This window comes from Bos mutus, chromosome 3 (assembly GCF_027580195.1).
Source record: "Bos mutus isolate GX-2022 chromosome 3, NWIPB_WYAK_1.1, whole genome shotgun sequence".
Classification (NCBI taxonomy): Eukaryota; Metazoa; Chordata; class Mammalia; order Artiodactyla; family Bovidae; genus Bos; species Bos mutus.
This window is the reverse complement of record NC_091619.1, coordinates 34,488,286-34,512,578: the sequence shown is the minus strand read 5'-3', so window position 1 is coordinate 34,512,578 and position 24,293 is coordinate 34,488,286. Positions and strand designations below refer to the sequence as shown.

Sequence of the window (24,293 nt, the reverse complement as noted above, 5' to 3'; positions counted from 1 at the left end):
TATTTAGCAGCAGTGTCTGTTTAATTATTTAGACATTTCTTAATAGTGTAAATATTATCAGCATAGCCATAAATATTTTCTGCTTTGTCCATAGACAATCAGCTAAGGATCTGTTCCTTGTACGACTTAAATTAAGATCTATTTAAGACTGCCTGCTGGCCACAAAATAATTACTTACACTTGCAAATGCCTGAATCTGTTAGTTTTAGCAGCTAGAAGTGTTCTTTGCTCTTGCAAGTAAGAAGAAGTTGTTTTTCTTATATAAATTTTATTGTTGATTGTATTAGAGAGGATTAGGGTGTGGTTGAAATAGTTGAAATTTTAATTAATGTAATCCCTTTAACAGCAATTGTTTTCATGTTGATAATTCTCTATAACAACAGTACTACAGATCACACCCTTGTGAAATATTTACACTAAATATTTTAGCATATAATCTCTCCTCCAGCTTTGTCTTTCTAGAATTGTAAGATTTTCAGCTTTGGCTTTCTTCTTTTCCTCTCTCACCTAACATGCAGGGTTTCTTCTTAGGGAACCAGAAGGACTTTTTTTTCCCCTCAGCTAATTTTCTGTCAATGTCATTATCTCTAGTAAGTTATGTTGTTGTTGTTCAGTCACTTAGTCCCGTGCCCGACTCTTTGCAACTACATGGACTACAGCATGCCAGGCTTCCCTGTCTTTCTGTATCTCCTGGAGTTTGTTCAGATTCATGTCCATTGAGTCAGTGATGCTATCCAACCATCTCATCCTCTCTTGCCCCTTTCTCCTCCTGCCCTCAATCTTTCCCAGCATCAGAGTCTTTTCCAATGAGTCAGTTCTTCACATCAGGTGGCCAAAGCATTGGAGCTTCAGCATCAGTCCTTCCAATAAATATTCAGGATTGATTTCCTTTAGGATTGACTGGTTTGATCTCCTTTCAGTCCAAGCGGCTCTCAAGAGTCTTCCCCAGCACCACAGTTTGAAAGCATCAATTCTTAATGGTCATCAAATCGTTAATCTCCTAAAAGAGCATGGATGCTATGAAATATGAATAGTTCAATTTTTTATGTTTGGGTTTTGGTATCTGCATTCATTAGTGTAGTTTTTCATTTGAAATGATTTGTTTACTGAATGATTTTAGTAAATCGTTGTGCTGCTAAAATTATCTCTAGGAATAGAGTCATATAAAGAATGAAATTGTCATTTTGGTTAACCTCTGATTGTCTCCTGTGTAAACTGGGAATTGCTCTTAATCTGCTCAAATGTTGTATTGTTCAGGTGAGATTTTCTCTCACCTCCCAGTATAAAATTACAATCAGTATCCTTTCTCCAACACCATTCTCTCCTCCAATTTGCTTTATTTTTCTGTATAGCAGTTATCATCATGTAACATTATGAAGCATTATATATCGGATTTTTGTTTTTGTTTTTTTTAGTACATCTCCCTTGACTAAGATGGAAGCTATTCTAAAAGCAAGGACTTGGATTTGTTTAGTGTTATATCCTGAGAGCCAAGACAAGTGCCTTAAATATAGTAATACTGTAAGCAGTCAATAATTACAGCTTTTCTCTCAATTTCTCTGGTGTCTAAGGCACCAAATCAGTGCAAAGAAATGAAAAATTCCCCTCTTCCCAGCATGCATTTTGATAGCTGACAATTGGATGTAAGAGTAAGCATTTATCCTGGATTCGCTGTCTTCTCAAGCCAAGTGGAAGCATGTCCCTCTGGAACAGAAGCAAAGAGTACAAGATTTGGCTACATCTTCATTAATGAACTAAAGCTTTAGGTTGTGCCCTGTTGGTTGGCATCCCATCCATGTGCTTACAATTTTAAGAGTAATACAAGCAGAGAATCTCAAAGGATGCTCTCTAGAACTCTACTTATGTGGTATACAAGTAGGGATTACTAAAACAAAAAAGAGTTCCATGGTCAAATAAGTTTCTGAAACTGGGTAGTACATGAAGCTAAGGAAGGTTCTTAATATCAAGGCCTCTCAGAGGTATGATAATGCTCATTAGGGCTCTCCAAGCCAAGAAGACCTGAGGCTTGGTCATAGGTTCTTCGATTCTGCCAGCCTACTCTTGTTCCCATAACTAGGTTCCATATAGGGAGCGCCATTGACTTAGGAGTTGAAAGGGCCAGATCAGGTGCAGAGAAAGTGGGTTCCGGCTCCACCACTTACTCACTCTGTTATATGACCTTGGGCAAGTTGCTTAACACTTCTCTATGCCTCAGTTTTCTCTTCTGTAAGATAGAGAGGAGATGAAAAGGATTACCCAGCATAATACATGTAAAGCAACTGGTCCATAAATGCTAAATAAATACAGGGTATTGTCAACACTTTTTATCAGAGGTGGAAATGAGTGCTTCTTAAATATATGTCTTCAAGCATATTTTTTAAGACAGGCTTATTATTACTGAACCAAACCCAGAATCAGCTAGCTGTGCCTTTTTTTTTTTTTTTTTTTTTTTGTCCCAGCACCCTGTCTCCATCTCAGAAGCTCTGTGTATCTGAGTGGAAGTGGAAGAAATGCTGTCTTTCAACAAGACTTAATACAAATGTCTGATAACTCACTTTGGTGTATCCCACAGAGTTGATTTCCTGTGTTTCAGTATCCTTGACCTCAGATGAAGACACTTTTGTCAGGAGAAAGGTGGTAGCATCCATATTAATGATTGTGCAGATGGCTACATGCTGGTAAATTTTGCAGTGACCATATTTTTTCAGTAAATTTCAAATGAAGGTGTGATTTGTGTAAATCTGACCCCTTCCAGTAAAATGTGCATTTCCATATATTTAGAATTTATAAATCCTGACAGATTCCACAATATTTATAGCCCTCCATAAAAAGTCTTTGCCAGTTTGCAGAGCTATGCATTTGGCTCTCTGGTATGCTTAAAAGAGTTTAAATAATAATAAATTTGGTGATTTATTCCACCTGGAACAGAAACTTATTCCCCCCCTTGGCTCATTTTGAAGGGGATACTATAAATAGTGCCACAGACGCTGGGATCAGGAATAGGATATTGAAATTCTAGAGAGAACAGAAACATTTCCACTATCACTGATGCCTTGAATATCTTTTTAAAACAGTTCTGTTCCTCAAATAATGTACCTTCTCTCCTTTCTCCTGCCCCTTCTCAGTTATACTCAGACCCCCAAACTTGTTGCCAGCTTTAGGATTCAGTTGCATTAATGGGAAAGAGAGAGTGAAAGTTTTAGCTGACTAGGTAGGAGGAAATTGCCTCTAGGGAGGCCGAAGCAAGTCTCCAATGTTCATCTCATACTTCAAAGGAGTCAGCCAGTAACTGAGCATCGACGTCTAAAATGTAAATTCATTATTTGAGACTCAGCTTATGCATCCTGTAGATATGATGGAAAGCTCCTAGTCCATGAAAAAGAAAAAAGAAAAAAAAAAAAGCCTAAGAACAATGTCAGAGGATTGAATCTTTTACCCATCTGCGGTTAAAATTACCCAGTACAGGATAATAGAGAAATACCTGAATAGTTGACTCCAAATGATACCATTTTTAAAAAACAAAAAATGAAACCCAAATTGGGAAGCCAATTGTTTGATGTGGTATCAGTCTACTGATAAAATCTGAGAGCAGCCATTTAGTTTCACGTAAGTGGTGTTATAACTTGTGATATGACAAGGAAACTTATTTTCAGCTTCTTCTTGAGGTGGAATGTGAAGGAATTAGCCTTTGTGTGAAAGAAAATAATAATAATGGCTAACATCCATGGAGAGCTCACTGTGGGCCAGCACAGAGTAAACACATCAAATGACTGTGACTCTGTAAAAACCTTCTAATTAAGTGCTGGCTTTTTCTCTTCTGATAAGTTGGAGCACACCCCCACCCAAAGTCTTTCCTGAACAATCCCCTTGCCTCTAGCTAATAGGATGGCAGATGTTTGGACCAAGCCCCAGAGCCTGGAGTGTACCACATTTTAATGATTTGTGGTGAACAAAGTAAATGCTTTAAAAGCAAGCTTTATGAAGCAGGGACCCTGTTACGAGTGATGGATTTGAGGTGAAGCAAAAAGAAGCTGAATGTTGTATGGGGGTATTGTCTCCCAAACAAATCTATGGTTCATTGCAAATTCTAAAGCTTTACTTGAAAAATGACTTTTTAAAAAACTGTGCTCTTGAGGAACGCCCTTGAGGCACAGAGGAATCTCCTTGCTTTCTATAGCATCTTTCCAAGGGGATGTGGAAGTATTGAGCTGTTAGTTGCTCAGTGTCTTTGTGCTTCTGGGATCACGTTATGGGTCTAACACATATGGGATAAATAAACTGTTTCATTTCTTAAAGATCATGGAAGGAAACAAGACAAGAAAATTACCATATTGTCTCTATTTTTTTTTTAAGCTATTAAAGAGGAGAATCCAGTTATGGCAAATAAAAATGATTGCTGCAAACAGGTTGGTTTTTTTTTTTTTTTTTCCTTTCCTTTTTCTCCTAGCCTCCTACTCAGTAATAGCAACATGGCAAGACTTGTGTCATAGCAATGTTTTGACGCACCCTCTTTTGTTCTTCTTTCATAGGGCAACCCCTACATGTGCAATAATGAGTGTGATGCAAGTACCCCAGAACTGGCACACCCACCGGAACTGATGTTTGACTTTGAAGGAAGACATCCCTCCACCTTTTGGCAGTCTGCTACTTGGAAAGAGTATCCCAAGCCTCTCCAGGTTAACATCACTCTGTCTTGGAGCAAAACTATCGAGCTAACAGACAACATAGTTATTACCTTTGAATCAGGGCGTCCAGACCAAATGATCCTGGAGAAGTCTCTTGACTATGGACGAACGTGGCAGCCGTATCAGTATTATGCCACAGACTGCTTAGACGCTTTTCACATGGATCCTAAATCCGTGAAGGATTTATCACAGCATACGGTCTTAGAAATCATTTGCACTGAAGAGTACTCCACAGGTTATACGACAAATAGCAAAATCATCCACTTTGAAATCAAAGACAGGTTCGCATTTTTTGCCGGACCTTGGTTACGCAATATGGCTTCCCTCTACGGACAACTGGATACAACCAAGAAACTCAGAGATTTCTTTACGGTCACAGACCTGAGGATAAGGCTTTTGAGACCCGCCGTCGGGGAAATATTTGTAGATGAGCTACGCTTGGCACGCTACTTTTACGCAATCTCAGACATAAAGGTGCACGGAAGGTAAGAAAACAGTTGTTTGGCTTGAATGAGAATGGGTGTTTCCAAAGAAAAGGCCAGTTTGCTGGTTGTGCAGCTAAAGAGTGACATTTGTCACTTTCTATTGCAAGATTTTCTCAGGAACACCGGCCTAGAGGTAAGTTCTGAGGCATTTGAGACCCTTCTAACTCAGCAGTAATTTTTGATCGCAGACTTGCTGTCACTGATCCTGAACCTGGTGGGATTTCATAGCATTTAAACCAAAGGCAAAAAAAAAAAGAAAAAGAAAAGCATCTTACTTGAGACCAAGGAACTCCTAGGTCAGGGGGTGGTTTAAGTCCTTAAGGTAAAGAAGCCAGGGCAACAAAGCCAGCGTCTCTGTAAAAGGAACTGAAAAACAGTTGTTCTTACTATTGTTTTTGATTCAAGAGAGGGTTTTAGCATGGCGCAACTCTCTGTTTATGTTTTGTTATGTAGTATTTAAAAAATTCTGAAAATGAAAATTATATCTCTTTACATTTATTAAATCGGAACCAAAAGCAGTTAGGAAACATTACATTTGTTAAAGCAGGGAAACCTTTACTTTTCAGGGTTTTGGATGTTATTATTTTAAAACAATAAGCTATCACTTAAAATATGAGTCATGCTGTCTTCATTTTATCGGTCAATTACAGGCTGACCAAAGTTCAAATGCATTAATGCTCACAGTCAGGTATGTCTTTGTTTTGATAATATACCAGAGACACAGTTGAGCAGGTTTCAAGGACTTTGAAGACAGTTAAATAAAAAACTTGAATAATGAGAACCAAGACCACCAACAGAGATTTTCAACCTAATTTTTTTGCGGCATATTACCAGAATAACCAGCTGATGGGAGTTGAAGCATGAGATGATGAGGTAGGAAAACTAAATATAAGAGTGGAGTATAGAGCACAATGGGGGGGAAAATGGAAGTGTGAAGCAGAGCAAAAATCATTCTAAAAATGCCAAGAGAGCTTTAAATCAAATATATGACAATAAGAATATAAACAGTACATACATCATGTAGCTTTAGTTAACTGTGTAGCTTTATTTAATCCTATGTATAAACAGTGCATATATTGTGTAGGTTTAGCTAAACAACAAGTCAGGATTCATTACGTTTACTGGCTTCCAGCATCTCTAATGGCGGCTTAGTCCTCAGAGACTAGAGAAGTGTTGAGACTTGCTGGGCTTTCAGAGAGTTCTCTCAACCCAACTTTAGTGATAGCACTTATACACTTGTGCACTGGAAGAAGTGGTCACTGCTGCTAGGTGAGGGCCATAGTGGGCATACAGAATGAGCTGGTGGGCATGAGCTCAGTACAGTGGCAAAGGGATTGTACCTTATGGAATCTTACTTATGGAGAGTAGCAGGAACTGACGGCCACCTATTCTCAGCTTTGTTCTAGCTTCATGTTTCTCATGGAAGAGTCAAGAGTCTTTAGCTATGGAGCCTCTTTAAAAACTTTTAACCGAGGCTTGGTGAAGTTTGGTGAAGTTATCTTTAGAGCAAATCTGAAAGAAATATGCACTGGTTCAATATTGAGCTTGTGGGTTCTAAGGTTCATATATTACCAGGGTATAATGAGAGAGCAGTGTGGAGCTATGACCTTAAATATGAGCTTGTGATTTATAATAAAAAGCAGCTATTGTACTTGTGAGTATTTTAGCACAATATCAGTTTCCAGTATCTTATTCTTGGGAACATGTAATATATAAAAATAGTTGACATTGATATTGTTAATAACAGCAAACCATAGCAAAGTAACAGGTATTCTGTTTTATCTACAAGAATAATTGCTAAATTAATAAGCTGATATTTGAATTTGAATCCCAGTATGATCTATATTGTTAGGTAGAATCACCTAGGTCAGTTTACTTACAGTTTGAGAACTCCTTAATCTAAGCCAAAATCTTTATAGTCCAACTTCTCTAAAACTCTCATTTTACATTTATAAAAAAGGCAGTCTTGTGATGTTCTTTGGCTGGGAAATAACCATTGTTAGGCCTTATTTCTGTCATTAGATATTTATTTTTGTTTCCTCTGAGTAGTCAAGAGAGTGTAAAGTATATTTTGAAGCTAGAGGCATTTTTGTGCATTCTCTATGGGGTCAGACAGACTATGACCTAAAGGTGCCATGGTACAAGTGTAGAATCCCATCGGATTTATCAGTTATCTTTTAGCCCTCACCCTAGTACTCTCCTTCAGCTGCATTTCAGTGGTTCTGAGGAGTTTGGAGGAGCCCTCCTCCCTTCTCTGGAACTCACCTCTGTCTTTTCCTGTTCACCAGTCAACTGTAAGCTGGTGAGGAAACAGCTGGGCAAAAGAGAAAGATCCAGTAGAGGTGAGCCCCTTCCATAAGGTCCCACTCTGTCACTTCCAAACTCTGTCCAAATTCCTCAGGGCAACATCTGTGCTAGGCACCAGATGGCCGCGGTATTTTTAGTCTCAGAGGACGGACTAAAGATCTAAGGCCTGATGGCTCCGGCGTGTCTCCAGCTTCTAAGTTATGTAAGGAAGATGGAGACACCAAAGGGGACTGTTAAGTTGTTGCCTGGTTCACAGCCCTTTCAGCAAAGAAACTGATACAGAGTAGAAAATTCCCATTGGGTGAAAATCCTGAGTTTTCTTCTTCCTGCATAGTAAATAATCTACAGAGGGGTTGAACATTAATTGATCATGTCTAAAATAAAGTTCTAAAAGTTTCTTTTCAAGAATATTATAAATACAAGCTTTCCAAAATATAACTGAAGTCTTTGCTTCCCTCAGCCCACTGTTCTCCAGCCTCAATGTGATTGCAACGTGTAACTTACTTTTACATGTCTGTGTCTGATCATGATAATAGATGTTATTCTACCTGTCACGCCCCCTCCACCCCCATCATAATGTGAGAATTGGCATGAGTTATTTGGAGGAAATGGGTAAATTTCCTTACAATCAGATCAGATCAGATCAGATCAGTCGCTCAGTCATGTCCGACTCTTCACGACCCCATGAATCGCAGCACGCCAGGCCTCCCTGTCCCTCACCAACTCCCGGAGTTCACTCAGACTCACGTCCATCGAGTCAGTGATGCCATCCAGCCATCTCATCCTCTGTCCCCTTCTCCTCTTGCCCCCAGTCCCTCCCAGCATCAGAGTCTTTTCCAATGAGTCAGCTCTTCGCATGAGGTGGCCAAAGTACTAGTGGACACATAATACTACTGGTTTTTTCTGCTTGAAATAGTAAGCTATGAAACAAAAACAGTGGAGTGTCTTTGTTCGAATTGACTGAAGACTATGAACTCCATTTCTCTACTTCCTGTGCACATATGTGTATGTTTTGTACTGGCTAGTATAATTTGCTGTAAAAAATGATGTTTTGATTGTTACTAAACCAGTGTAGCATTTATGTTCTTTTTTAGCATGTGACACATCTGATACCAGTTTCACTGGTGACAACAACTATAATCACATCATAAAAATTTTATTCCTCATTTGCCCCCACTTTTTTGGCTTCCATTTACTCCATCTTATTGTGTAATTTATTAAGATAATGGAGGGAAAAGAAGACACATGGCTGTTGGCATTCTTAGTGATTCTGTGTTACTTACATTGTTCAATAAACCTAATAATCTTCATGGACTAATTCTGACTTATGGATGTCCTGCTTCAGTAAATCAGGGTGATTTTCTCTAGTGAATAATAGAGGAGTGTGCCAGTACCTTAATTAAAGAGTGGCTCTCTTGGTCTTGATCTCATTTTAATTTACAGGGTAATACTACAATAATATTACTAATGGAAAGTACATTAAAGGGCATCAAGTAGCATTAACTGTATTAAATTATGGTACTTGTGTTAATTAACTGGTGAAGCAAGATGGTTCTAATGGCCAAAAAGGTCATCTAATGCATAAATAAAATCTCCCCAGATGAGGGGTGAGAGGAAAAGTGAAGAGTAGATGTTTGTTCTGAACATCTTTTTTATACAGACAGACAGTTAAATGCCCAGGCTGATTAAATACAGATAATGTCCAAAATGTATTCTTAATTACACAATTGGAAGTTCTGCTTTTTAAGTGTTTTGTTTCTGTCTAAACAGATTTAAATTAATCAAAAAGTAAACATTATATTTCTCAGACAGATAGACTTTATAGAATATAAATTCAACATTATTGTTTTTTTGAGGTGAAAAGCTTCAAGGAAGTAATGTGATTTACTGTAATAGTCTGAAAGACCGATGATCACTGGACAATACGTTCATTGTTTTGTAAGATATATTGTCAGCAATGTATCATATATAAGATAATAGAAAAATTTTTTTCAACCTCTAGAGATTTAGCATAGAATTGTAAGAACTTTTCTCAGTGGTAGAAAACGCTAATGAACATCTCCATTACTTGCCTTGTTACACAATATTCCTAAACATAATTATCAATATTTTTTCTCAGCGGTGTTTACTCATTTCTTAACCCCTTCAGAGCCTACCCAAGCTCTCTATAGGCAGTTGGCTGTCAGTTACTAATTACAGAATTGATGTTGCCCTCTATGCCTCCATCTATCTTTAAGAAAGGAGCCAGGGAGCACTCGCACAGAAGCCCCACTTCTACACAGTTTTGGGTGCTTTCTTCCCTTCACTGATGCCCCAGCTTAGAACCACAGCCTCCCTGCCTAGTCTCAGGAGCTGGGAAAGTCCAGGGGCAGAAGTATTCTCTTTAGGTGTCAGGAGTGAGAAAGGCCCCCCTCTACTCTTACCTCATAAAGAATAAGATATACTCGTAAGCCCTCACTATAAAATATGACTGCTGTTGTATTTGCTCTAATTGGGACAAAATGTGGTTGAAATTCACTTTCTTGAAGGAAGGTTTTCAAATGGTTAGTGTACAAACTTGTGATATTAGGTAAGTAGAAACACCTGTGGAAACTTAAAAGTATAAAAGCACCTGAGCATTCTACAGTTTGTTTTTTTTTTTCAAATAATTTGCAAAACACATGTAATACAAAAGTGCTCTGCTAATTATAAAAGACTTACATTTATCCTACAAGTTCTCCTACTCTTTTTTCTAGCTGCAATTTGAATAAGTCCACTAAAATATTTGCTCTTCACTTCTCCTGTGAGAGGCATCCTGAAGGGTGCTTTTGACACGTTTGACCTGGCATTTGTCCATTCTTCCCAGTTAGTCCTGATTATTATTGGGCTTTGCTACTGCTTAACCGACTCTGCTTTTATAATACCTTTCTTCTTTCTGTCACCCAAAAAGACTTTACCTCTGCTCTGGGACCAATGCTGGGCTAGACAGTGGCTATACAGAGATGCAGAAGGCATAGTGAATGCCTTCAGGGAACTGATATCCAGAAGGGGACCAGACATGAAACAAAACATGATGACAGTTTGGGTTAAATGCCTTTACTGTGTGAGTGTGTGAAGTGCCCTGGAAAAAGAGCAAGAAATACTAACTTAATCTGGGCAGCCTAGCAAAAGCTTTGCTAGGCTTTTGTGTGATATCACTTTTCTGTGATAACAGTTGTGTGATATCTTGAATATGTGCCTTAGAATGCCAAGCAGCCAGTGCAGAATGAATATCCTAGGTTACAAATTATGCTTCACAACAACAAAGCATGTTGAGGAACTCCATTTAGTGAGGAATTTGTGGAGTGGACAAATCCTCGGGGACATTCTTCTGTCTTCTTCCTGTGGACCTTTAGCATCTCCAAAAGCCTTGAAGGATTCCTGCAGCTTGGTATCTGAGTTCCCCATGTCACAGGAAATCTACGATTTTATGGGTTCTAATATATCAACTAAGTATAGGTGAGAAGCATTCAAGGCAATGGTATTAAAGGATGATCCAGTGTGGCTATATTAACAAGGAAATACAGAGTGGGACAAGGAGAGCTCTAACATTGCTTAATTGTGGAGCACCTGTAACTGCAAGTCTTGATGCTCAAATGGAGTCTGTGAAAGTTCTCCAAATTCCATAAAAAGCCATCAGAGCATAAGGGCTTAATATTTGCTTACAAAGTCAATAGGACTTGGCAACCTATCAGATTTCAAAGAAGGAAAGACTTTAGTAGAGATCCAAGTGGAGAGTTCAATAAAGGATTTGCAAATATTGCCCTGGTGTCCCAGAGAGAGGTTTGTGTTAGAAATGTAGGTTTGAAAAATATCACTTTACATGTGATGGTTGAAGTTTAGGGAAAGGATGACACTGATATGATAAGTGTTTTCCCCTTATAACTATAAATGACTTTCATAAGGGCTTCCCAAGTGGATCAGTGGTAAAGAATTCACCTGCCAATGCAGGAGACACAGATTTGATCCCTGAACTGGGAAGATCCCCCACAGAAGGAAATGGCAACCCACTCTGGTATTCTTGCCTGAAGAATCCCATGGACAGGGAGCCTGGTGGGCTACAGTCTATGGGGTTGCACGAGTCAGACACAACTTAGTGACTAAACCAACAATTTTCATTTATAGAACATTTACAGAACTCCCTGGAGTACTGTCATTTAAGAGGTAATTTAAAATATATATCAGATCAGATCAGTCGCTCAGTCGTGTCTGACTCTTTGCGACCCCATGAATTGCAGCACGCCAGGCCTCCCTGTCCATCACCAACTCCCGGAGTTCACTGAGACTCACGTCCATCAAGTCAGTGATGCCATCCAGCCATCTCATCCTCTGTCGTCCCCTTGCCCCCAATCCCTCCCAGCATCAGAGTCTTTTCCAATGAGTCAACTCTTCTCATGAGGTGGCCAAAGTACTGGAGTTTCAGCTTCAGCATCATTCCTTCCAAAGAAATCCCAGGGCTGATCTCCTTCAGAATGGACTGGTTGGATCTCCTTGCAGTCCAAGGGACTCTCAAGAGTCTTCTCCAACACCACAGTTCAAAAGCATCAATTCTTCAGCGTTCAGCCTTCTTCACAGTCCAAATCTCACATCCATACATGACCACAGGAAAAACCATAGCCTTGACTAGACGAACCTTTGTTGGCAAAGTAATGTCTCTGCTTTTGAGTATGCTATCTAGGTTGGTCATAACTTTCCTTCCAAGGAGTAAGCATCTTTTAATTTCATGGCTGCAGTCACCATCTGAGGTGATTTTGGAGCCCCAAAAAATAAAGTCTGACACTGTTTCCACTGTTTCCCCATCTATTTCCCATGAAGTGATGGGACCGGATGCCATGATCTTCGTTTTCTGAATGTTGAGCTTTAAGCCAACTTGTTCACTCTCCTCTTTCACTTTCATCAAGAAGCTTTTTAGTTCCTCTTCACTTTCTGCCATAAGGGTGGTGTCACCTGCATATCTGAGGTTATTGATATTTCTCCCGGCAATCTTGATTCCAGCTTGTGTTTCTTCCAGTCCAGCGTTTCTCATGATGTACTCTGCATATAAGTTAAATAAGCAGGGTGACAATATACAGCCTTGATGTACTCCTTTTCCTATTTGGAACCAGTCTGTTGTTTCATGTCCAGTTCTAACTGTTGCTTCCTGACCTGCATACAAATTTCTCAAGAGGCAGATCAGGTGGCCTGGTATTCCCATTTCTTTCAGAAATTTCCACAGTTTATTGTGATCCACACAGTCAAAGGCTTTGGCATAGTCAATAAAGCAGAAATAGATGTTTTTCTGGAACTCTCTTGCTTTTTCCATGATCCAGCAGATGTTGACAATTTGATCTCTGGTTCCTCTGCCTTTTCTAAAACCAGCTTGCACATCAGGAAGTTCACGGTTCACATATTGCTGAAGCCTGGCTTGGAGAATGTTGAGCATTACTTTACTAGCGTGTAAGATGAGTGCAATTGTGCAGTAGTTTGAGCATTCTTTAGCATTGTCTTTTTTTGGGATTAGAATGAAAACTGACCTTTTCCAGTCCTGTAGCCACTGCTGAGTTTTCCAAATTTGCTGGCATAGTGAGTGCAGCACTTTCACAGCATCATCTTTCAGGATTTGGAATAGCTCAACTGGAATTCTATCACCTCCACTAGCTTTGTTCGTAGTGATGCTTTCTAAGGCCCCCTTGACTTCACATTCCAGGATGTCTGGCTCTAGGTCAGTGATCACACCATCGTGATTATCTGGGTCGTGAAGATCTTTTTTGTACTATATATATATTTATTTATTTGCTTATATGGCTGCACCAGGTCCTAGTTTTAGCATGCAAATTCTTAGCTGTGGCATGTGGGATCTAGTTCCCTGATCAAAGATTGAACCCGGGCCTCCTGTATTGGGAGCTCTAAGTCTTAGCCACCGGACCACCAGGTAAGCCCCAAGAGAGAATTTTTAAAAGAAATTAAAAAAAACTCTGAGAAACAGAAGGAAATCAGAAAAGAGGGGAATGAGTTAATTCCCCTGTTAATATTCAAGTAGTATGCCTTTGCATTTGTACAGCATGCAGGTTCTAAGATTCTTGTCAGACCCCTCCTTTCCTTTAATCCCTACCAGTAGCCTGTGAGGCAGGTGCCATTAATTCTATCTTATAGATGAGAAAACTGAGGACCAGACAAGTTCTATAACTGTCTTTTAAACATCCTGTACATGATAAAGTAACAAAATCAGGTTGCTATTTATGAACTTCATATTTTCTATTATTCTCTTGTAGCCACACCAGCCTGAAGCAAGCTCAATAGACAAAGAATACACAGAATATCCGCCCACCCCACCACCCCACCACCAAAACCCATCTTTAAATGGCAGTAATGAACCAATAAGTCTTGTGGCTGTATCCTTCTTAGAATGTTCGGGAAGCCACCTCTCCAAGACTTGTGACCCAGTTCAGTTATCCCCACTTTGCTTTTTACAGAAGATCTATGTTAATATCTGTTTTTGCTAACCAAAAGGAGTCTGAAGAGGATTTTTACCTTTATTTAAAAACGAGAAGAGCAAAAATAGCATTTAGGGATTGTTCGGCCGCAAGCCCTCTTGGAGGCAGCGTGCACCATGAGCGGCCTGGTGAGAGCTGCATCACCAGGCCCCTTCCCTGGGAACCACACTCATCATCTCAGCATCGAGGCTCCACAGTTTTGATCTGGGTCTGTGAGTTTCTGGGCTCTATCTCAGTTTGTTCCATGCATCTGTTAGCAAGAAGTGTCCTAAGGTAATTGCTTCTTCATTTTAGACCTTTTAGCTTAGGAAAGGTTTTACAGGAACGCCCTGTTTTCTGATAGTGAAGGAAACTTGAATTTCATTATACCAGATTGCATCGCATTTATCTGAACTTCTTATTTCATTTTACCAACTTTATAATGTGTGATTGGGCTAATTTGTCACATTGTATTAGATCTAAGTGTTTTACAGCTAAAACAAAATTATGTAGTTGCTCATTTTCTGAGGGAGAAAATAAATGAACTTAATTTTCTCAATATTAATTTTTCTCGTATTTTCCATAGACCTTTAATACCTGCAACTACTCCCACTTAATAGACATCATCAAACAGTGAAACAATACACAAATATTAATGGATAAACTTAGAAATAGCCAACTACCTTAGTTATTTAAGAAAGTATATCTTTCTGTTGAGAGCAGTCAAATTTTCCTTTTAACTTCTTATGTTAGTCCACATTCTGTCTTCTGGAACTATAGTGACCATGTGCTGCCTCTTTCATATAGTAAGCTTTCATACATTTGCAATGATTCTATCCCTTGAATTCTTCTTAAAGTAAATTTAACCATTATATCATCCCAAAACTTTCATTTTAATTTCTTCTTCTTTTCAAAAGAAAATGAAATTCAATAAATGAGAGCATTCAGATGAAAAACTTAATAACCATACTTAAAAATAAAAAACAATACAAAGCATTGCTACATAACTGCAGTGGAAATGCTTAAAATAAAGATTTATGGTATGAATCCATGTTAAGTGGACAATAGAGTGCCATTCTGATTCAGAGTATATTTTTTAAATCCTTAAGGATTTCTTGAATTATAAAGAGAATATATGTATAAGCAGCTCATTTTCCTTTAAGATTTGTACCATTATAAGGAGAGAATATGTCTAATAATTTCTCCAATTAAATTATGAACTTCATTAGTGTGCAGAAAAACAACCCTGTTTAGGAGCTTGTCTCTTTATCCTAACTCCTCAGTGCTAGAGATTTTTTTAAACTAGTGGATTGTTAAAGGGAAGATGTCTCCTTTATAAGAAACCAAAGGATATTTTTCTTCCCTCACTTAATTGAGCATTTTTATAGGAAGTTATGTTCTGGCTACATCTATATGACCAATCAGTGGGAAATAGGCATACACTTAGCTTTTCTGTCCAGCTTCAGAACCATGTTTTTTATTCTAATTCAGTGGTTGTGGTCTTTGGAAGGTCTTCTTGATTTTTTTGTCCCTAGGATCAAAGGTATTTCATAACACATTAGGAGTTCTCGGCCATTGGTTGATATTTAGTGTAAGAGATTTTGTGGATCTGTGTGACCAATGATTCAGTAGAAACGTTCTTTCCATTCATTCTCCAAATATAAGAACAAAAGTGTTAAGGTCCTGGTTTTTATCATAGTAATTTGACTGTGTGGATAGATATACTGATTTTGTAGCCATATAAGTATAAACTCCAATTCATTAAGCCACTTTTAGAATAAAAAATGTTAGCATAATCAGAATTAACTGTGCTGTATATAAATTCATGATTGCTATTTCTGCCTATTTTATAGGTAAGAAAACTAGAAAACTATATCTAAACAAGATCAACAATTAGTGGCAAAGGGATTTTTTTGCTTTTTTATTTAAAAATTTGTATACAATTTTAAAGATTACTTTCCATTTATACTTATTAAAAAGTATTGGTATATTCCTCATGTTATATAATGCATTCTTGACACTATCTTATACCCAATAGTTTGTATTTCCCACTCCCCAACCCGTATGTTGCCCCCACCCCACTGGTAACCACTAGTTTGTTCTCTATATCTGTGAGTCTGCTTTTTTGTTTTATTCATTTGTTTGTTGTAATTTTTAATTCCACATTTAATGATATAATATAATATTTGTCTTTGTCTTATTTACTACACTAGCATAATGCCCTCCAGTTTCATCCATGTTACTACAAATGGCAAGATTTCATTCTTTTTTATGACTGAATGTATTCAATTATACATGTATACCACATTCTCTTTATCCATTCATCTGTGGGTGGACACTTAGATTGCTTCCATATGTTGGCAATTCTAAATAATGCTGTTAGGTATCTTTTCAAATTAGTGTTTTTGCTTTTTGCAAGTACGTACTGTAGAATCGCTGGGTAATAAGGTAGTGCTATTCTTAGTATTTGGAGAAACCTCCATACTGTTTTCCTCAGTGACTGCACCAGTTTACACTCCCACCATCAATGTACAAGAGTTCCCATTTTTCCACATCCTCACCAACATTTGTTATTTGTGTTCTTTTTGATAAGAGCTATTCTGGCAGGTGTGAGGTGATATCTCATTGTGCTTCTGATTTGCATTTCGTTGGTGATTAGTGTGTTGAGCCTCTTTTCATGCACCTGTTAGGCATCTGCATTTCCTCTTTGAAAAAATGTCTATTCAGTTCTTCTGGCCATTTTTTAAAATTGGGTTGTTATTTTTGATGTTGAGTTGTATAAACTATATATACTGGATATCAACCCCTTATAAGTCATATTATTTGCTAAAGTTTTCTTCTGCTCAGTAGGTTGTCTTTTTGTCAATGGTTTTCTTTGCTGTGCAAAAGCCTTTTAGTTTAATTAGATCCCATTTGTTTTGTTTTTCTCTTATTTTCTTTACCAAAAAGATATTGCTGTGATTTATGTCAAAGAATATTCTGTCTGTGTTTTCTTTTACGAATTTTATAGTATCCAGTCCATGGGATCGTGAAGAGTCGGACACAACTGAGCGACTTCCCTTTCACTTTTCACTTTCATGCATTGGAGAAGGAAACGGCAACCCACTCCGGTGTTCTTGCCTGGAGAATCCCAGGGACGAGGGAGCCTGGTGGGCTGCCGTCTATGGGGTCGCACAGTGTCGGACATGACTGAAGCGACTTAGCCGCATCCTTACATTTAGATCTTTAATCAATTTTTAGTTTATTTTGAATATAATATTAGAGAATACCTAGAGACAAATGAAAATATGATGATTCAAAACCTGTGGGATGCAGAAAAAGCAGTTTTAAGAGGGAATTTTATAGCAACACAACTTACTTCAGGAAACAAGAAGTATATCAAATGAAGAACCTAACTTTACACCTAAAGGAATTAGAGAAAGAAGAACAAATGAAGCCTAAAGTTAGTAGAAGGAAAGCAATAAAGATCAGAGCAGATATAAATGAAATAGAGCCTACAAAAAAAAATAGAAAAGGTCAATGGGACTATTAATAAAAGCTGATTCTTTGAAAAATGTAAACAAAATTGATAAACTTTTAGTCAGACTCATTGAGGGAAAAAAGAAAGTGAAAGTGTAAGTGGCTCAGCCGTGTCCAATTCTTTGTGACCCCCAAGGAATTCTTCAGGCCACAATACTGGAGTGGGTAGTCTTTCCCTTCTCCAGGGGATCTTCTCAACCCAGAGATCAAACCCAGGTCTCCAAAGGGAGCAGTCCCAAATCAATAAAAGCAGAAATGAAAAAGAAGTTATAACTGACACCACAGAAATACAAAGACTCATAAGAGACTGCTGTGAACAGCTACATGCCAAAAAGTGGACAGCCTAAAAGAAATGAACAAACTCTTAGAAAGGTAAAATCTCCCAAAACTCAACCAGAAAAAAAAGTAGAAAATAGGAACAGATCAATTTCCAGTAAGGCAATTGAATTAGTAATTTAAAAGTGCCCAGCAAACAAAAATCCAGGACTACTGGCTGAATTCTGCCAAACTCTTTAGAGGAGTTAACACCTAAACTTCTGAAACTTTTACAAAAAATTGTAGAAGAAGGAATACTTCTGAACTCATTCTTTGAGGTCACCATTACCCTGATACCAAAATCAGACAAAAATATTGCAAAACAAGAAAATTATAGGCCAATATCATTGATGAGCATAGATGCAAAAATCCTCAACAAAGTTCTAGCAAACTGAATCCAACAATTCATTAAAAGGGTTTTACGCCATGATCAAGTGGGATTTATCCCAAGGATGCAAGAATTTTTCAGTATCCATAAATCAATCAGTGTAATATAGCACATTAACAAACTGAAGGATAAAAATCATATGATCTTTACAATAGATGAAGAAAAGGCTGTTGACAAAATTCAACATCCATTTGTGATAAAAAAAAATCTCTCCAGAAGGTAAGCAAAGAGGTCTCCCTCAATGTAATAAAGGTCATATATGACAAACCCACAGCTAACATCATACTCAGTAGTGAAGAGCTGTTTATTTCTGTGAAAAGTTCTTTATTTTCCTCTAAAATTTGGAAAGAGACAAGCATGCCCACTCTTATCACTTCTATTCAACATAATTTTGGAAGTCCTAACCACAGTAATCAGAGAAGGAAAAGAAATAAAAGGAAGCCAGATTGGAAAGAAAGAAATAAAACTCACTGTTTACAGATGACATTATACTATACATCGTTGTTTTTGTTCAGTCGCTAAGTTGTGTCTGACTCTTGGCAATTCCACGAACTGCACCACACTAGGCTTCCCTGCCCTTCACTGTCTCCTGGAGTTTGCTCAAACTTATGTCCATTGAGTTGGTGATGCCAGTCATAAACTATACATAGAAAATTCTAAAAATGCCACCAGAAAATCACTAGAACTTATCAATGAATTCAGTTAAGTTGCAGGGCACAAAATTAATATACAGAAATCTATCACATTTCTATACACTAAGAGTGAAGTGAAAGAAAGTGAAAGAAGCAATCCCATTTATAATTGCATCAAAAATTATAAAATACTTAGGAATAAACCTACCTAAGAAGGCAAAAGACCTTTACTCCAAAGACTATAAGATGCTGATGAAAGAAATTGAAGACAACGCAAACAGGTGAAAATATGTGCTGTGTTCTTGGATTGGAAGAATCAATATTATTAAAGTGACCATACTACCCAAGGCAATCTATAGATTCAGTGTAATCCCTTTCAAAATACCAATGGTATTTTTCACATAAAATTTTGAAATTACTTATGTTTTGGCCGATAAGTTCATTACTGAACCACTTGAAAAAAAATTGAATGAATGAATTGTTCTTCAGTCACTAACTTGTGTCTGACTCTTTGCTACCCCATGAACTGCAGCACGCCAGGCTTCCCTGTCCTTCACTATCTCCCTGAGTTTGCTCAAACTTAAGTCCACTGAGTCAGGGATGTCATCCAACCATCTCATCCTCTGTCACCCCTTCCTCCTCTTGCCCTCAGTCTTTACCAGCATCAGGGTCTTTTCCAAAGAGTTGGCTCTTCGCATCAGGGGACCAAAGTACTGGAGCTTCAGCTTCAGCATCAGTCCTTCCAATGAATATTCAGGGTTGAGTTTCCTTAGGATTGACTGGTTTAATCTCCTTGCTGTCCAAGAGTCTTCTCCAGCACCAGTTTGAAAGCATCAATTGTAAAGCACTCAGCTTTCTTTATGCTCCACCTCTCACATCTGTACATGATTACTGGAAAAACTGCACCTTTGACTACTTTGTTGGCAAACTGATGTCTCTACTTTTTAATATGCTGTCCAGATTTGTCATAACTTTTCTTCCAAGGAGCAGTGTCTTTTAATTTCGTGTCGGCAGTCACAGTTTGCAGTGATTTTGGATCCCAGAAGATAAAATTTGTCACTATTTCCATTGTCTCCCCATCTGTTTGCCATGAAATGATGGGAATGGATGCCATGATCTTTGTTTTCTCAATGTTGAACAGCCTAGGTTTAAAATGTGTGATATAAGAGACTCACATCATTGGTCCAAAGATCCCAATCCAGAATATTTGGATATGTAATTGGGATGGCTACTATGTCATCTCTTTCCTTGCCTAAGACTGGTGTCTAAAACAACTGATAATGTGCTGGGGATGTATTGAGAGGACAGAGGACAAAACATAAGGATCTCAATATCATTATTTGTCTTATTTTAGAAGGAAACAGTGGCACTATTGGTAAAGAATGCAGGATATGTGAGAGATGCAGGTTTGATCCCTGAGTTAGGAAGATCTCCTGGAGTAGGAAATAGCAACATGCTCCAGTTGCCTGAAAAATCGCATGGACAGAAGAGCCTGCCAGGCTACATTCTGTGGGGTCACAAAAGACGAGACAGGAATGAGCGATTGAACACAGAAGGAAACATTAACTAGTAGTCAAGAGAAATAGTTTTTAAGCAGGTCTTCTCATCTTCGAAATGAGATTGTTATACTTGATTTGTGTTTCTCAAAATTTTCTTCAAATAAAGGATATTATGGTCAAAGACTTGGGAAATGTTATTTGCAATATTTCCTTCTAGGAGAATTACAGTATATTATATTAATATATGAGCATGTTAAAGGCCCTGACATATCCTACAGTAAAGGAACATTTCCATTTTATTTCACCAGAGCCTCCCAAAATAGTCAAAAAACTCTCTGTTGGTACCCCATCTATTTGCCATGGAGTGATGGGACCAGATGCCCTGATCTTAGTTTTTTGAATGCTGAGTTTTAAGGCAGCATGTTTACTCTCCCCTTTCACCTTCATCAAGAGGCTTTTTAGTTCCTTTTCACTTTCTGCCATAAGGGTGATATTATCTGCATATCTGAGGTTATTGATATTTCTCCTGGCAATTTTGATTCAAGCTTGTGCTTCATCCAGCCTGGCATTTTGCATAATGTACTCTGCATATAAGTTAAATAAGCAGGGTGACAATATACAACCTTGATGTACTCCTTTCCCAATTTGGAACCAGTCTGTTGTTCCATGTCCGGTTCTAACTATTGCTTCTTGACCTGCATTCAGATTTCTCAGGAGGCAGGTCAGGTGGTCTGGCATTCCCATGTCTTCAAGAATTTTCCAGTTTGTTGTGATCTACACAGTTAAAGGCTTTGGCGTAATCAATAAAGCAGAAGACGTTTTTCTGGAACTCTCTTCCTTTTTCAGTGATGCAACAGATGTAGACAATTTGATCTCTGGTTCCTCTGCCTTTTCTAAATCCAGCTTGAATATCTGGAAGTTCTCAGTTCACATACTGTTGAAGCCTGGCTTTGAGAATTTTGAGCATTACTTTGCTAGCATGTGGGATGAGTGCAATTGTGCAGTAGTTAGAACATACTTTGGCATTGCCTTTCTTTGGGATTGGAATGAAAACTTATCTTTTCCAGTCCTATGGCCACTGCTGAGTTTTCCAAATTTGCTAGCATATTGAGTTTAGCACTTTCACAGCATCATCTTTTAGGATTTGAAAAACTCAATTGGAATTCCATCATCTCCACTAGCTTTGTTCATAGTGATGTTTGCTAAAGCCCACTTGACTTTGCATTCCAGGATGTCTGGCTCTAGATGAATGATCATACCACTGTGGTTATCTGGGTCATGAAGGTCTTTTTTATATAGCCCTTCTATGTATCCTTACCACCTCTTCTTAATATCTTCTGCTTCTGTTAGGTCCATACCACTTCTGTCCTTTATTGTGCCCATCTTTGCATGAAATGTTCCCTTGGTATCTCTAGTTTTCTTGAAGAGATTTCTAGTCTTTCCCATTCTTGTCTCACCTTGCTGTTCTTTGAAACTTTGCTTCCAAATCGGTATATCTTTCCTTTTTTCCCTTGCCTTTAGCTTCTCTTCTTTTCTCAGCTATTTATAAGGCCTCCTCAGACACCCATTTTGCCTTTTTGCATTTCTTTTTCTTCGGGATGGTCTTGATCACTGCCTCCTGTACAATGTCACAAACCTCTGTCCATAGTTCTTCAGGCACTTTGTCTATCAGGTCTAATCCCTTGAATCTATTTGTCACTTCCACTATATAATCATGAGGGATTTGATTTAGGTCATACCTAGATGGTCTAGTGGTTTTCACTACTTTTTCAATTTAAGTCTGAATTTGACAATAAGGAGGTCATGATCTGAGCCACAGTCAGCTCCTGGTCTTGTTTTTGCTGACTGTATGGAGCTTCTCCATCTTTGGCTGCAAAGAATATAATCAATCTGATTTCGGCATCAACCATCCGGTGATGTCCATGTATAGAGTTGTCTCTTGAAATTAAATTAAAAGATGCTTGCTCCTTGGAAGAAAAGCTACAACTAACCTAGACAGCATATTAAAAAGCAAAGACATTACTTTGCCAGCAGAGGTCTATGTAGTCAAAGCTATGGTTTTTCCAGTAATCATGTATGGATGTGAGAGTTGGACTATAAAGAAAGCTGAGCACCCAAAAAATGGATGCTTTTGAACTGTTGTGTTGGAGAAGACTCTTGAGAATTTCTTGGACTGCAAGAAGATCAAACCAGTCAATCCTAAAGGAAATCAGTCCTGAATATTCATTGGAAGGACTGATGCTGAAGCTGAAACTCCAATACTTTGACCACCTGATGTGAAGAACTGACTCATTGGAAAAGACTCCAATGCTGGGAAAGACTGAAAGCAGGAGGAGAAGGGGACGACAGAGGATAAAATGGTTGGATGGCATCACTGACTCGATCGACATGAGATTGAGCAAGCTCCCAGAGTTAGTGATGGACAGGGAAGCCTGGCATTCTGTAGTCCATGGAGTTGCATAGAGTCAGACACGACTGAGTGACTGAGCTGACTGATTGGTTCCCCAAAGAATTAGTGTTAATGGAACTCATGTTAGGGTAACAAGGCCTCTTCAATCTCCAATATCACCAGATTCTTCCTAGGCTATAAGGAAATGAAAACAATGTGTATGTTTCAACTATTTGCATTGCTAAGAACAGATTGATATTTCATACCAAGGTGTAATTTTAGCTATCATTCTTCCTAATCATTGCTACATTGAGACAAAAAATGATACCATCTTAATGAAAGGTTAGCTTTGATGGGAATACCTTTCTTTTGTTACTGTTACTCTTATTTTTTGAACCTTGGAAAGTTCTGTGTATTGTTAGGAATTATAGGAAATTCACTATTCTATTGGAATAGATAGGGATATTTTTGTTTTGTTTTTAAGCTAGAGAAATTGTGATAGAAGAGTCAGCAAAGATGTAAAAAATGAAATGCCAAGAGGTACAATCTGGTGCATTTTAGAGATAAATGGAGATGCTGGAGTATTTGTCTTCCTCTCAGATGTGGCTCCTCAAACTCTAATTAGAGCAATAAACTAAAGTCATATATATAAAGGAAAATAAGATTAGTTAATATTCAAAGTATTATTTTTATTTTTTCCTTTGCTCTGGAAGATATTCTTGAAACTACAGGCTGATTTTAGTTAAATGTGGGCTGCCTTCCTTCTACTTCTGAGGAGTGTTAATGAATAACAAAGGAGAGCCCAGTAAAAAAAAATTGTATCCAGCTAAGGGATATTGTCTTGTCTAGGAATTGTGTGGCTGCCCTGGCTGCTCTTACTCATTTGGTCCTGCTAGAATATCAGGGAAGCAAAGCTGTTATAACATATTGGTGACATCCATGTGTAATTATAGATCCTCCAGGGCTGCTGAGAACAAGGAACAGATGGGGGTAGGGTGGGCCAAGAGATGATGGGATGGGGAGTCTAAGAGGTCAGCAATTTGGCAGGTTGGGAGGAGACAGCCTCATGAACTCATATATTGGAATTAAACGGACAGTGTATATGCCAAATATAGAGTCATAGCATTGCAAAATCATTTAGAACTGAAAGAAACCATAAAAATAATGTAATCTAACTCCCTCTTTTTCAGATGTGGAACAGAATGCTTAAATGAATTAACCAAGTATGGTACTATTGCGTAACCAAAATTTAGATCCAGATGGAACTTGTGTTTTACTCACTGATCTTCCCTTTGTGCCTATGACTGGACCTGGCACATAGTAGGCATTCCATAAATACTTAGTGAGGGAGTAACTGAATGGGTATGGAATATCCTTTGAAGCATCAAATTCTTGAGCAACCATTCTAAGAATCTGTATTCTTCCCCTTAGGCTTCCTATGGCCACCTTTGTGTATTCCTTACACAAAACTATAAGGGAATTGGAGCTAAGCACAATATTTTTGGTAATGCTACTTTATCTAATATACTAAAATTGCAAAGCTTCAATTTTCAACCAATTGTTCGAAGTTAGAGAATAAAATTAGTCTACCTCAGGTATCAGAG

General features: G+C 38.1%; 1 protein-coding gene across 5 annotated transcripts in view; it reads left to right on the top strand.

Annotated features, from left to right (window-relative positions):
- NTNG1 (netrin G1) overlaps positions 1–24,293 on the top strand; it is a 374,168-nt gene that overhangs the window by 200,178 nt on the left and 149,697 nt on the right. For all 5 annotated transcript variants that reach the window (XM_005893208.3, XM_070367580.1, XM_005893210.2 and 2 more), the window contains exon 3: positions 4,530–5,170. In XM_005893208.3, coding sequence (XP_005893270.1) covers positions 4,530–5,170 — 641 coding nt within the window. The remainder of the gene's footprint in view (positions 1–4,529; positions 5,171–24,293) is intronic.